We start from the raw sequence: 14071 nt of genomic DNA, 5'->3' as shown, positions 1-14071 counted from the left end.
CACCTATTCAGGGTTTATTATGGCCACCCCTCAAAGGGAGAGGCGTCAAAGCATGTTATTAATCATTGTATTCGGACCTTCGTAGTGCTGGGATCGCCAAAAATTTAAAAACAGATAATGGACCAGCCTCTCAATTCTCTGAATTTTGCCATCATTGGTCCATTATCCATAAAGAGGTAATCAAACCTTAAAATTGGCCTTACAACGATACATGGGGTCAAAAGGCCTTAGAGGCCCCCTAGCCTCCCGGCATTACAAAATGTTTTGAATGTTTGTCTGTATACACTTAACTTCCTCAATCTCACTGGCACCCCTCCCCTGTCTGCTGCATCTCGACATTTTACTAAACCACCTGTTCCCGCTTCGAGACCACTTGTTTATTATAGGCAATTGCCTGATCCTGCGTGGAAGGGACCTGCTGAGCTGATCACCTGGGGACGAGGCTACGCCGCTGTCCAACTCCCTGAACGAGTACTCTGGATCCCTGCCAGGTGTGTTCGTCCCTACCACCGTGACCCTCGCTCTCCACTTCCTCTCCAAAAGGCGCTCCACTGACCAGGATGAAGATCCTCTTGCTTCTTTGCTGCTGCTTCCTTCCTGAAGTCATACTTTCATCATCTCATGACAACGCTTATCGCCCTACAACATTACATGGACAATCAAGGACGCTTATGGACAAATACTCAGCTCCACAACTAACTACACTATGATTTTTCCTATTTTCCTAAATTACATTTGATTTTGCTGAAATGATTCTAGGTAAGATTGCCTACTCTCGTCTCACTGATGCCCCTACCCCTAGCCACAGTGTTGTTAAATACCATTACCTGTATGTATGCCCAGGACATATTGCTGATGCAGAACATATTTACACCTGTGGAGGAATTTCTGATTACTATTGTAAATCCTGGTCCTGTGTTTCAACTGGTTACATCTCTTGGACACCTCCTTTGAACAATGATCTCATCACACTTACCAGAACCACCCAGGATATACGATGTACGGCAGACAAAAACAAATGGTCCAAATGTAATCCAGTGACTGTCTCCTTTACGGCCGAAGGAAAACGAAGTAACATTTGGGACACTGGGGCAAAGTGGGAGGTCGCATTTATGCCAGGTGGCCTGGATATCATTATGGGAATGTCTTCTATATACAACGCCATGTTCATGTCTCCCCATCCCTATCTATAGGACCCAATGCTAACCAAATCCAATCTGGATTTTTGAAACCCCTAACAAATGCCCAGAACCCACTGGTATCCCTCATTGCTTCTGCTCACGCATTATTGAATCACTCTCAAGATTCCTCCATTTCTCAGCACTGTTGGCTTTGCTTGTCTTCAAACCCCCTTTTTATGAAGCCATCGGCTCTTCCCAACCTATTTCCAATTCTACTTCTGATAATAATTGCCGATGGAGGAATAGCTCTCTCACTATCACGGCCATCACTGGTCAAGGTTGCTGTCTTGGCCACATACCTACTAATTATTCACAATACTGCCTTAATGCCACCCACAGACACAAATGTGAACTTTATCTACCCAAAGAAAGAACTGCCTTTCAATTGGAGGTTACAACCAGGTATTCACCACATCTGGTGGCAATATCACAAAACGCCTCCAAGGCCAATTTTTTATTCCTGGAAATAACTCTGTTTGGGCTTGCTCTACAGGTTTAACTGCATGTGTCCACGGAGATGTATTATTAGCAAAAAAATCATTCTGTATTCAGGTCCAGCTGTTGCCAAAAATTGATGTATATGATTCTGAAGATTTTGTTTCCATTTTAGAACCTCAACAATACCACCTACGAGCTAAACGAGAAGTTGTCACAGCTCTTACCTTATCTGTGCTGCTAGGTTTAGGTGCTACAGGTGCAGCAACAGGCATATCAGCTTTGGTTGTAAATGATAAAAGCATAACACAGTTAAGTGCCACCATAGATGAAGATCTTAGAAGGGTCGAAAAAATCCATTCTTGCCTTGCAAACTTCTCTTACCTCTTTATCTGAGGTGGTCTTGCAAAACCGCAGAGGCCTAGACCTCTTGTTTTTAAAACAAGGGGGACTATGTGCTGCTCTTAAAGAAGAGTGTTGTTTCTATGCTGATAGCTCAGGAGTTGTCCTAGACTCCATGAAAGAACTAGACACCAGATTAAAGGAAAGAGAAAGGGAACGAGCTTCACAACATACCTGGTATCAAGGACTATTTAACCTTTCCCCATGGTTAACAACATTGTTATCTGCTATAGCTGGTCCACTTATCCTTCTCTTATTGGTATGTACCATTGGACCATGTGTGATAGGTAAATTCTTAGAAATCCTTAAAAGAAAATTTGGCCAAATTGATTCGGATTTAAACTCAAAACAAAAACAAATTAATGCGCTAATAGAGAAAAGGCCCTCTTACAATTCTCCTCGGATTCCGATAACTCTGATAACGAGTTCACCAAAGATGCTGCTAAAGGGGAACCACGAATTCTCATGAACCTATGACAGGATGAGTCGGAGGACCTAGACTGGACATAATAGTGAGGATGGTGAGTATATAGCCCTTAAAATAAAATAAAAACAGAGGAGATGTTGCGATATCACCCAATGATCCAATGATACCATACCTGCCAGGTAACGTGTAAAGCTATGATTGGTCAACATAGTCAGCCAGGTAACAAAACAACCAACAACATGTGTAAAGCTATGATTGGTCAACATAGGTATTACCTTATATGGTCAGTATGCCTTATATGGTCAGTTACCTTATATGGTCAACTATGCAAATACATAGCCTTATATGGTCAAATGTACCCAAAAGGAATGTTTCCTCATACACCCTAAACCCCACCCTAAACTTGCACAATAAAAGAGAGGAGCAAACTTTGCTCGGGCTTCCTCTCCCCAAGGACATGCCTTTGTGTCTTTGTCATCATTGCATCTGCGTAGAGAAGCCCGTCCGGGCAGTCGGTCCGGGCGTGGGCTGCCAGCTGACTCCCATCCCTGCAGTGGGACCAGCAACGCATCAAACAGGTACAAGTATAAACATAGTTATGAATACATGAAATGGATACATATAAGAAAAATAAAAAGAAACAATAGGACAGGGACCGTAGGCACATTGGTGCACTTATACACAGACCTCTTAGGAAAGGGGTGAGGTCAATAGTAGACAGTCTAAGGTTAAAGTTTTTCGGGTTTGGGGAAGAAACCACAGAGTCAGGTAGAGTATTCCAGACATTGACCACCCTGTTGCTGAAGTCGTATTTCGTGCAATCAAGTTTGGTGCGGTTTACCTTGAGTTTGTATCTATTGTGTGCTCTTGTATTGTTATGGCTCAAGCTGAAGTATTCATTGACAGGTAGGACATTGCAATCTATAATTTTATGTACTATACTTAGATCAGACTGAAGGCGGCGTAGTTCTAGATTTGGATTCAGTAAGTGTGATAAAGCGTTGAAAATAATGATTGTCAGTATATTTATTTTATATTTAGAGGCCACCTGACTCTGGGCTGTGAAAAGTGCAACTTCTGCCTACATTTTAAAAGTAAGGAACAAAAAAACCACAGAAGTCTGGAAGTTAAATCATGGCAACAGGACTTCTTTTCTTGTTGCTTCAAAACATTTTGCTGCTTATCCAAGTAGCTTCTTCAGCCTGAACAAGTTGGTTAGGAGAAACCCCCAAAAAACATATGCAGTGTCAAACTAACTAACTTGCTCAGAGTGAAGAAAAAGCAGGAAAAGTACTCGGAAAAGCAAGAAAACAAATAAGCCCAGTTACCATGACTCAACTTCCAGACAACTTGGCCTAGATGATTAAGAACCTTCACTGACTATAAAAACAGAAGAAATAGTTCATGAATGTCTGGAATGCTCACCCCAGGAGAAACAAATTGGGGCTCAGTAGTATCTTCAGGCCTAGGAGTAAAGCCAAGTTTTCAAAGACTTTTGGAAAATGCTTAGGATGGAACACATAAAGATCTCTGGGGATGCTGTTCCAATCCAGAGCCAATGGACAAATCTAAGGCTTATTTTTGTGTAACAATACAGACTGCCAATCTAAACATGTATTCGTTCACTTTTGCCAATTTTTTTGACACAGTTCTTTTATGACCATTGCTTCAGCTTTCCATTCGTTTCCAATTATTGGGCATTATCTGTTATCACACTTTGTATTGAGGGAATATATCACTTAGTATCTTTACATACTTGATTTGGACCATTTTATAAACCTCTCAATGTTCATGCAGCCTGCACAACTACTACATGCTAACAGATTTAAGAAGAAAATTCTTGCCTTTACCCTGGACACGATTCTATCTCTAGCATACTTCCTTCCAACATCAAACAGCCTTTCTCTTGTATGTCAACTACTTTAGTTTTACATTTCTTTCCTAATATCATGTATGTTCAATGGTTCCCAATATCAGTGGCACTTGCATTGGAGCAAAATGGACAAGTGGACATAATCTGAACCACATCCTTTTTTTATGCACACACAATCTTCAATGCATGTAGAAAAGGATGGGGCTGGGATTGGCATGCCTAGTCCATGAATTTGAACCTTCTGAACTACCCTGCACAGATACTACTATTTAATATTCTACTATTGTACATTGTATTCAGAGAACATGCTATTTGTATCTTCTTTTCTGACCAGTAACAATTTTTATGATTTCTCAATGTCCATAAAACTTGCATGAGGACCAAGGCAAGCTGTTGGCAACTATTAGGAGCTAACAGAAGTCTTAAGCATCAAGTTAGCGATAGCAGCCTTCTTCTCAGGATCCAGTGAGACAGACCTAAATCCTCTCCACTTCAATGCTATGTAACAGGAACTTTTTTTTCATAATAGCTTGGATAGTTTATCAATATTCAGAATGAAATCTACATAGCTAACCCCCATGCTGAATACAGAAGCAAAAAAGTACCATTGATTAAGCTCTGTCTAAAAGCATCACAAATCAACTTTACACTTGAGCTTTCTTCATTAACCAGGCCCTTAAAACAGTATTTAGATATCAAGGAAAAACAGGCCAATGGGCTACAATCTGGAGGAACAATAGAGTACTCTGTATTCTGTGTCCACAATCCCAGCAGGTCTACCTCCACCAGCCCTCCTCCTCCCACCTCTCAGCAAGGTTGGTGGCTTACTCACTTCTTCTGGAAGGCCAAGAGGAGTCTTGGATCAAGAATATTCTCTTCAGGTTCCCAGCTGTTGTGCCTAGAAAAGAGGGAAATCACTCACTACAATATATACTCTGCTTTCTTACAACATACAATTCACAATTAGAGGTTTTGTTTGTTGTAGGACTGCATTTTGAGGCAAAGCCTATCAGAAGCGCACGACACACTTTGGCTCTCCCTAATTTTTGGAGTTACTACAACTCCTATGACCCCCAACATGGAAGCACTCCTGCTCCGCTGGCTATGAGTAAGGAGAGCTGCAATTTAATCAAACCAGACTGCATCAGAGGGAAAGTTGGCTTGAAAGTAGTAATTAATTAAAGACTGTCTTGGCCAGTGGAGGACCTAAGCAAACTTGAATAGTAATAAGCACTAGTTTAATTCTGGGATGAAACCTGAATTTTTTCCCCAGCAATTCATTGAAATGTTTTGTGCTTTATGACTGGACCCGTTCAATTTACTTAATGGAAAAGGCATGGGAGGCAGTTGAAGGGGGGGAGGAGTACACTGAGATGCATTATGAATAACTTGGGCACGTGTGTGGGGAGGGGGACTGGGGTGTAAGAAGAGAAGTCAAGCAGGAAAAGGATAAAAGCAGGGGGAAAGTCTGGCTTTCAGGAGCAGCTGGCAGGAGGGGGTAAAGGAGAAGCTCCCCCTTTCATCTGACAACCCCTTACCCCTTCTTCTGCAAGTGGGGCGGGTGGGGCGCGGAGGGGGGCCCCCACATGCATGAGCGGGAAGATCGGGGTTTCAGAAGCGGATCAACGGGGAGCAAAGGACGATTTTTGCCATTTCTGCGGAGGAGCCTTTACGCTACTCCAGGGCTCTCTATGCCGCCGCCCCCCGCTTTTTTTTTTACAACCCTGGAGAAGGAAAGGCGGGTCCCGCGGACTTCAAGAGAAGTTGGTTTTTAGCAGAAGCGGCAAAAAGCGACACATGGAAGCCAAGCAGGGGAACCGGCAGAGCGACCCCCATCAAGAATCGGCGCAAATTTTTTAAAACTAATTACTAAGTAAACAAAAGGTCGGACGGGATGAAACGCTCCCGGGGGAAGAGTTCAAACAAACAAACAAACACCCGCAAGAACCGAAGTAACTTCTAAGCGCCCGCCAGACCAGCCGAGGTTGAAGGCGGTTGTTTCTCCCCTCACCCAGCCCCACCGTTTCCCCAGCCCTTTTCCGCTTCGGCTGGCAGTTTGCAGCCGCGCCGCCCGCCCGGGTCTTGTTTTCGCCCGAGTCCCATCATCCCCAAAGCCCCTCAAGCCCCGCCCTGGAGCCCCTCAGCTCAACGGCTGGCTTGGCGCTCAGCTGCTCGCTTCATTGTCCGACTCACTTGGAAGACCAGCCTCTCCACTTCACCAAATACTCCAGCTTGCCCTGTGAGGAGGGAGAGGCGGGGGGGGGTGGGGGGGAGGGAAGGAGGAGAAGGGGAAAAAAAAAAAAAAAGAAGAGGCGCGTTAGAGGAGGGAAGCCGAGGGCGGCAGCAAAAGCAGCGGCGCCGTCGCCCGCCTCGCTGGCCCACCTTGCGAAGCCGCTTGCTGAGGATGCACTCGGCGGCGAAGACCTGCTCTCCCACGCTGCTCAGCTCCTCCATGGCGGCCGACTGGCTCCGCTCGGCTCCCTCTTCCTCGGCCGCCGCCTCCGCTTCTTCCGCCAACACTGACTTGCTCTTCGCGGAGCCAGCGTTGTGCCCGCACAAGGCTTAGAGTCCTCGGGAGCGCGCGCTCCCCTTCGCCCGCCGCCGCCGCCGCCGCCCCCAGTTTCGGCGGCAACGCGCGCCCGCCCCCTCTCCCTCCCTCCCTCCCTCCCTCCGACGCCGAGAGCTCCACTTCGAGCGCACACAATGCAACGCGCGCGCAACCGGCTCCGCCTTCCCACGCCCTGCTCAGGGGCTCCCCAAATTCCCGGTTAGCCAATGAGAAAGGCGGGAGGCGGGGCTTGAGAGCTTGTGGCGGAGAAAGGGAAGCCGAGCTTCGCCTATTGTTTCTTGCGTCGCTTTCTTGGGTCTCTCGACGGCCGGGTTGCTGAGGGCTAAAGCTAAAGGACCGAGTTGGGGGAGGGGAGAGGAGGGGGGGAGGTCGTTTCTGAAGTTTAAACCTTGAGAGAAGAAGGACGCTTGCCTGGCCCGGCCCAGATCCGTGTGGCCGCGCCAGAAATCGGCTCTCGAATAAGTTGAAACATTTCGACGGGTTTCGATTTTTTCAACGCTCTCAATGAGCCTTCGAAGCTTCTTGGTTTTAGAACGCCGGGAATCGAACTTCTTTTCATCCGGTGCGGGAATTCCTAACGACGGCTCTTCTGCATTTTTCGTAATGCGCGCCGTTTTGAAAAGTGGTAACTTTCATCCTCGTTCTTCATTTTCTCACGACTCTTAAGAGAGTAAAGTAGAATCCAACTCCTGACTTTATCTCTGGCCTCCTACGGGGTGCTTTCTCAGCTTTTTTTTGGTGCAGCATCTATCCTGGAGCGCTCAGACAGTCTCCCATCCTAACCCGTAGTGGGACCCTCTTAACTTGTCTTGGATTTGTCACCCAAGGGACAAATGATTTCGTCAGGAAATCAGTCAAGAAATGCAGCAGTGTTCAAAAATTAAAGTTATTATTCCCCCCCATTATTTGAATTAAATGTTTGAAAATAAGGCTTTCGAGAAAGGAAAAGAAACCAAATACAAGTTTCTACAATGTCCATCTGCTTCAGCATTGCTGAGAAACAAGTATGGTGATTTTAATGAGGTGCTGTGGAATAATTGAGTTGTAAATTATGAGCTGAACAAGTGGATCTTGTCTGAAAGTCTGAGGATGAATTTAGATGGAAGTTGGATACATGAAATCGAGCATAGATAATTTCATTATATTTTGACATGGGATCCTCCTGGAACGAATAATAAATTGTCTGTAGATACATGATTCAAATAATCAAGATTGGATGAATTTTGGCACGTGCAGCAAAAAAGTGTGTCAGAGGGGTGTATCTTCTTGATTTTGCCTTTAAAAAAAAGAATGCAAAAATTCACAAAAAATTCTCTGATCACCATGGATCTGGCAGTGCTATAAGACAAATACAACGATCTGAGACACAGATCCTCATATTTTTTCAAGAACTCCATTATTAATAACCGATCACATCAATTTTATGGATGCTAGAGTTTAGGAAACAGATTTTTTGACATTTCCCTGTTACAAAATTCACAGATCATCAGTTGGCATGCAAAGAATCGTGTCATCATGCAAAATGGATTCAACTCAAAAAGTTCATTTTATTGTTATGTATTTTACATGGGATGCACATAAAATCAGTATCAGATATAGTATGTCTACATGCACTGAACTTTAGTAATCAATAATCTATTTTATCAAATACTGATTTTAAAGAATGGATCCTCTTGATTGTGTATAAATTCTATAGGTGATTCATATGAAACCATCATTAGATCACATCCATTATATTGAAGATTCCTTCAAAAATTTGTATCCAATTGTTCTGTCATCACTATGGCACAAAAACATAGATGTGATGTATAGATCTTCACAGAACCACATTTTTTATCTGCAATCCTCATGAAACCACAATCACATTAGTTACACCCATTTACACATAGGAACCCAACAATTTTGGAGGTGCTATATCACTAAAATATAGAGATGAGTCATTTAGCTTTGTGGATCAACATGATTTCACAAGGGATTCCCATAAAGCCAACATAAATTCAGAAATATTTGCAAACAATGAGTCCATCATAATCACACTTTCAAAATTTGGAGTCACCAGGTTCCCAAAATGATTGCTATTCAAGTTACAGAACTACAGTATAAGGGTCCATTTGATTTAATGTCTTATCAAATCATATGTTGCATTTTAGGATTTAGTGCATTGGACAATAAAAATCTGAAGATTTTTGTGCCAGAAAACCATGAACTGAAGTCATTGGATCAATTTAATTATACATGGTTTGTACATATGATTCACATGCAAGAACAATAAAATCCATGTTCCTCTGCATTCAATGAGCCTTTAAAGCTATGGATCAAATAGGTGCCGGCATTGCTTTGGTACAAAAATAGGGATCTGCATTCACAGAAGTTTCATATGAGATCTTCAGGACACCAGAATTAAATTATAATTGATCTATAGGAATATTCATCTGCACACAGAATCCCTACAATTTGGATTTGATTGTACACAAATTCAGATCTGAAGTGATAATCTTCATGTAACTATCTGATTGTAGAAGGTATTTGTCTGAACAAAATAAATAATCACAATCACAAATTTACTACCAAAGGTGCCAAAGTAGCAATAAAATAATACAAGGTATAAATTCCAGGGAGGGATACACATTTCATTCCCCCCCATAAGGAATCTGCCTGAATCTAATCTAAAATATGTATCACGTATACCTGAAGGTTAGTAAGAAGAAATAAAAAGACAAATCTATGTTTAAATGATTCCTTCTGTCCAAACGATGTCATCTATTATTTGACAATGATTTCATGCAAATTCCTTACAACATTCATGGTTTTTGCATATGATAGTTTTGAAAATCCAGATGCATGGTTATGATGACTCATACTGATTTGCACATGGGACCTCTCTGGATCTGATATAAAAACATGTATTATATACACATAAAAATAAGAGTAAAAATCATAAATCTGCAATTCAATATCTCATTCTTGCTGACATAATCTGTCATATGAAAGTTGATTCTTAAAAATCATATAAAAGAATATAAATGAAAAAGTATAAGTTATCCTTACTGAACTTCAAATTGAACCTACTTGGTTAACATACTACACATTAATTAGCTACAAACGAGACACAATTATTAAATTGCTAGAGAACAAGCTGAAATATCATTCCTATAGAAAAGAAAACCCAAATCTCAGATGTGACACATCACAGATAACATTATATGAATAGTTCTATACCAAGAACAATTTCCAATTGGAAGTAAATTCTATGTCATTTAGATAGCAAATTATTCTTCACATTAAAGGATATGCATATGATGGTTAATTCATGAAAATCTTGTGTAAAAACCATATCAGCCCATGAAGATTCTCGTAGGTGCATGCATGTGTGTGTGTGTGTGTGATGTGTATGTGATAGCAGGATGCCAACCTTGAAATTTATGATTACATTGGCTCATGCAGATAGATATGAATTTAAATGCTGGTCTGTGACCATAATAAAAATTGATTGGTTGTTTGGTATGAATTTTCCAAGCAGTTTTACCTTTCCTCCAATTTTGAAAAATTAGTCACTTCTGCATGACCACACAGAATATGGAGACTTTATTTTAAATCATTGCAAGAAGTTCCACTGTAGTTCTTAAGAAAGAATGACCAAAGATCTATAAATTATATTTGTTTATGTATTATTTATTTATTAAATTTATATGGCATCTATCTCACTGATAAGGCTTCTCAGCAATTTCACCATGTATACTCTACTGTTTGATACTCTGGAGCATTAATTTTGTAACCTTCATTCAGGATATTAAGAGTAAAAAATGGGGGAGAAATGGAAACAACAACAACATGAACAACATCTTTTGAAGCTTTTGGATTTTCTCAAATGGGTGACTGATTCCCTCTTCCCCAGCTGCCATTACCAAGCTCACATAAAAGGCCCAGTCAAGTAATTCTTTATCAAATCAAAGCAAGACCTTCTTCTTGAAAGTCTCTTAAAAATTTAGGATGAGGAGGTCGGATTTGACTTTGATGTCAGGAACTCTTTTTGATGTAAAATTTTCTTTTACATCTATTTTCATCAATTACAGGCTGTAAAAATAATTCCTAATAGTACCATACCTCCTCAAAATGATTGCCTTATTACCATCTCAAGGCTTTTCCCCACACCCCTGGCAAGATGCAATCCTCTTGTCCTTGAACAAAAGGAGGTAAGTAGGTTACTTGGAAAACTGCTTCCTCCACAGCTTTTCCTTTGTTACACCTTTAAAAGAGGCTGACAGAGAGACAGTGATTTACTGCTGCCGCCAGATGAATGGAAAAGGGAATTCTTCTCCTACTCTGCTGGCTCCTTCCTTCCCCCTCTCATTAGCCAAGCCTGGATCCTCTGCCCTCCACTCCCCCATATTTTAGTTCCATGCTTGTTGGAGAGCCCCACCATTGGGCAAAGTGTGAATCTTTCCAAGAACAGTGGCTAGTTGTAGCTGTTGGTGTTGGGAGCAGCATTCTGTGTACCTAGTAGAAAAGTACCAAAGTAGCAGTGGGGTATCCCAAGGTTCAGTCTTAGGCCAGCTCTCTTCTATATCTTAATAAACAATTTAGATGAGAGAATAGAAGGGGAACTCGGATAACACCAAGCAGGCAGGAGCACCCAACAAGATAGAGTCAAGATCTAGAAAGATCTCAACAGACTTGAACACTGGGTCCTATCTAACCAAATGAAATTCAATATAGAGAAAAGTAAGATTTTAACACTTAGGCAAGAAAAAACAAATGTACAGGTATAGAATGTGTGGAACCTGAATCAATAGCAGTAACCGCGAGAGGGATCTTGGAGTTCTAGTGGACAATCACTTAAATATGAGCAAGCAATATGCTGCAGCCACCAAAAATGCAATGCAATCCTATGCTGCATTAACGAGGGGATAGAATCAAGATAAGTGTTAATTCTGTTTTATAATGCCTTAGTAAGACCACACGTGGAATACTGCAGCTAGTTTTGGTTATTACAATATAAAAAAGATGTTGAGACTCTGGAAAGAGTACAGAGAAGAGCAACAAAGATAATCAGGTGATTGGAAGAACGGATGCAGGAATTGGGCATGGGTAGTCTTGTAAAAAGAAGGACTAGAGGTGACATGGTAGCAGTTTTCCAATATTTAAGGGGCTGCCACAAAGAAGAGGGGGTCAATCTATTCTCCAAAGCACCAGAAGGCAAGACAAGAAGCAATGGATGGAAACTAACCAAGGAGACAAGCAAGCTAGAGCTAAGGATAAATTTCTTGTCAGTGAGAACAATTAACCAGTGGAACAGCTTGCTTTCAGAAGTTGTGGGTGCTCCATCACTAGGAGAGATTGGACAGCCGTTTGTCCAGAATGGTAGGGTCTCCTGCTTATGCAGAGAGTTGGGCCAGAAGACCTCCACAATCCCTTCCAACTCTGTTATTTTGTTATCTTGCTCTTGTTGTCTTTGTACCATAAGACCTTTAGATAATTATTCCCCTCTTCTATAATGATAGTGCAGTATAACATTTGCTAGGGATGATAGCTATTATAGCAATGAGATCTTTTCTGGAATGAATCAGCACTCCTATTCATTAAATTTGGTTTAGACAGGAGAAGATCATTCAGGGAGCCTTACTGAAACCGAGGACTGAGCAGCTTATTTGACCTGGTTTCTGTAGGCAGTGAATACAGGTAGTCCTCAACTTACGACCACAATTGAATCCAAAATTTCTGTTGCTAAGTAGAAGTAATTGTCAAGTGAATTTTGCCCCATTTTACGACCTTTCTTGCCACATTTGTTAAGTGAATCACTGCAGTTGTTAAGTTAGTAACACAAGTGAATCCAGCTTTCCCCATTGACTTTGCTGGTCAGAAGGTTACAAAAGCTGATCCCATGACCCTGGGAAACTGTGTCTGTCCTAGATACATGCCGGTTGCCAAGTATATGAATTTTGATCACGTGATCATGGGGAATGCTGCAGTGGTTGTAAAGTGTGAAGAAGTCAGCTAGAAGTCACCTTTTTCAGTGCCATTGTAACTTTGAACCGTCACTAAATGAGTGGTCGCAGGTTAAGGGCTAGCTGTACCAAAGAGTGGAGGATGCTAGTAGTGATCCTCACCATTCACACATAGTTAGGTTAGTTATTCGTGTCCTTTTCAGGGCATGTTTTTTTTCCTAAAGGTGATCAAACAATCTTTTCAGTTTCTTTTCCATATCATGAAAGAGGAACACAAATGTTGTGAAGGTGTGGTCCCTGTTTCAAGAAAGCTGGCACCTGTTCACAATGGATGTGGAGCCACTCAGCTCTCAAAACCATCTTTGGGGAACTACAGTATTTATGAATTGCATTCCTCTGAGAGAACAAGCTTGTTATTGTCCTCTACGGGACACTGCGTATCCCAGGCAGACCATTTTCTAACACTTCCATATTTCCTGCATTGACACAAGCAGGTTTGTGTATTCTGTCTGTATCAGAATCTGCTTCTCTCACCTATTCAAGATAAGCCTTTTAAGAATATGGGGGCATCATTATGCTTCATGTGCTCTCTTTGCATATCTCTCCAAGAAGCAGCAAAGATTTTAGCAGTGTGTTCTTAGGTAGAGAGGTGGCTGGGTATGGATTACAGGATGTAATTTGCGATGTATACTCTAATCCTGCTTTTTGACATCTGGTTGCATTCTACTGGTATAAAAAGAGGCACCTGGAGGCTGCCATCTATAGATTTAAACATGAAACCACATGTTTCCTGTTTTCTTGATCATTCAGTGTACAGTACATGGGACATCAGTAAATCAAACAATCCATCCCTAGAGAGTAACCAGTTGCCTCTCATTCATAATGGCATACAACTTCATTGAACTTTCAGACTATCTCTTTGAGTAGCCTCATCAAGAAGATTTTGGAACAAGTTCTCCCAGAATGGTCTTCACTGACTTGGTGACCTCACATGATGAAGTGTTTGTCTATTATGCTCCCTGCTGTGTTTCAAACTGGGGATTGAATTATTGGAAGAGCCAGCAACGTTAGGGTTTGCTGTCATATGGAATATGTTGAGAAGACACTTTTTAAAAGATACATTTGAAGGCACATTTCTATAGCTAGTCAGGTAGCTAAACCTGACAGACTTAATGAGAGTCCAAGTTGCAGTTTTTTGAACAGCCTACTCTTAAAAGTCAACAAGGTGCAGCTGGGACA

At 41.8% G+C, this 14071-nt stretch overlaps 1 protein-coding gene across 1 annotated transcript in view; it reads right to left on the bottom strand.

The window, feature by feature from the left end:
- Positions 1 to 6961, bottom strand: part of CBX2 (chromobox 2) — a 31481-nt gene extending 24520 nt beyond the window's left edge. The window contains exons 1-3 of the mRNA XM_026667277.2: positions 6701 to 6961; positions 6512 to 6555; positions 5151 to 5216 (exon numbers count right to left, since the gene is read on the bottom strand). Coding sequence (XP_026523062.1) covers positions 5151 to 5216; positions 6512 to 6555; positions 6701 to 6772 — 182 coding nt within the window. The 5' untranslated portion in view covers positions 6773 to 6961. The remainder of the gene's footprint in view (positions 1 to 5150; positions 5217 to 6511; positions 6556 to 6700) is intronic.
- Between the last annotated feature and the right edge of the window lie 7110 nt (positions 6962 to 14071).

This window comes from Notechis scutatus, chromosome 2 (genome assembly GCF_049901735.1).
Source record: "Notechis scutatus isolate UNSWTSFEM ecotype Mainland chromosome 2, rNotScu1.2, whole genome shotgun sequence".
NCBI lineage: Eukaryota > Metazoa > Chordata > Lepidosauria > Squamata > Elapidae > Notechis > Notechis scutatus.
This window is presented reverse-complemented; position numbering and strand designations above follow the sequence as displayed.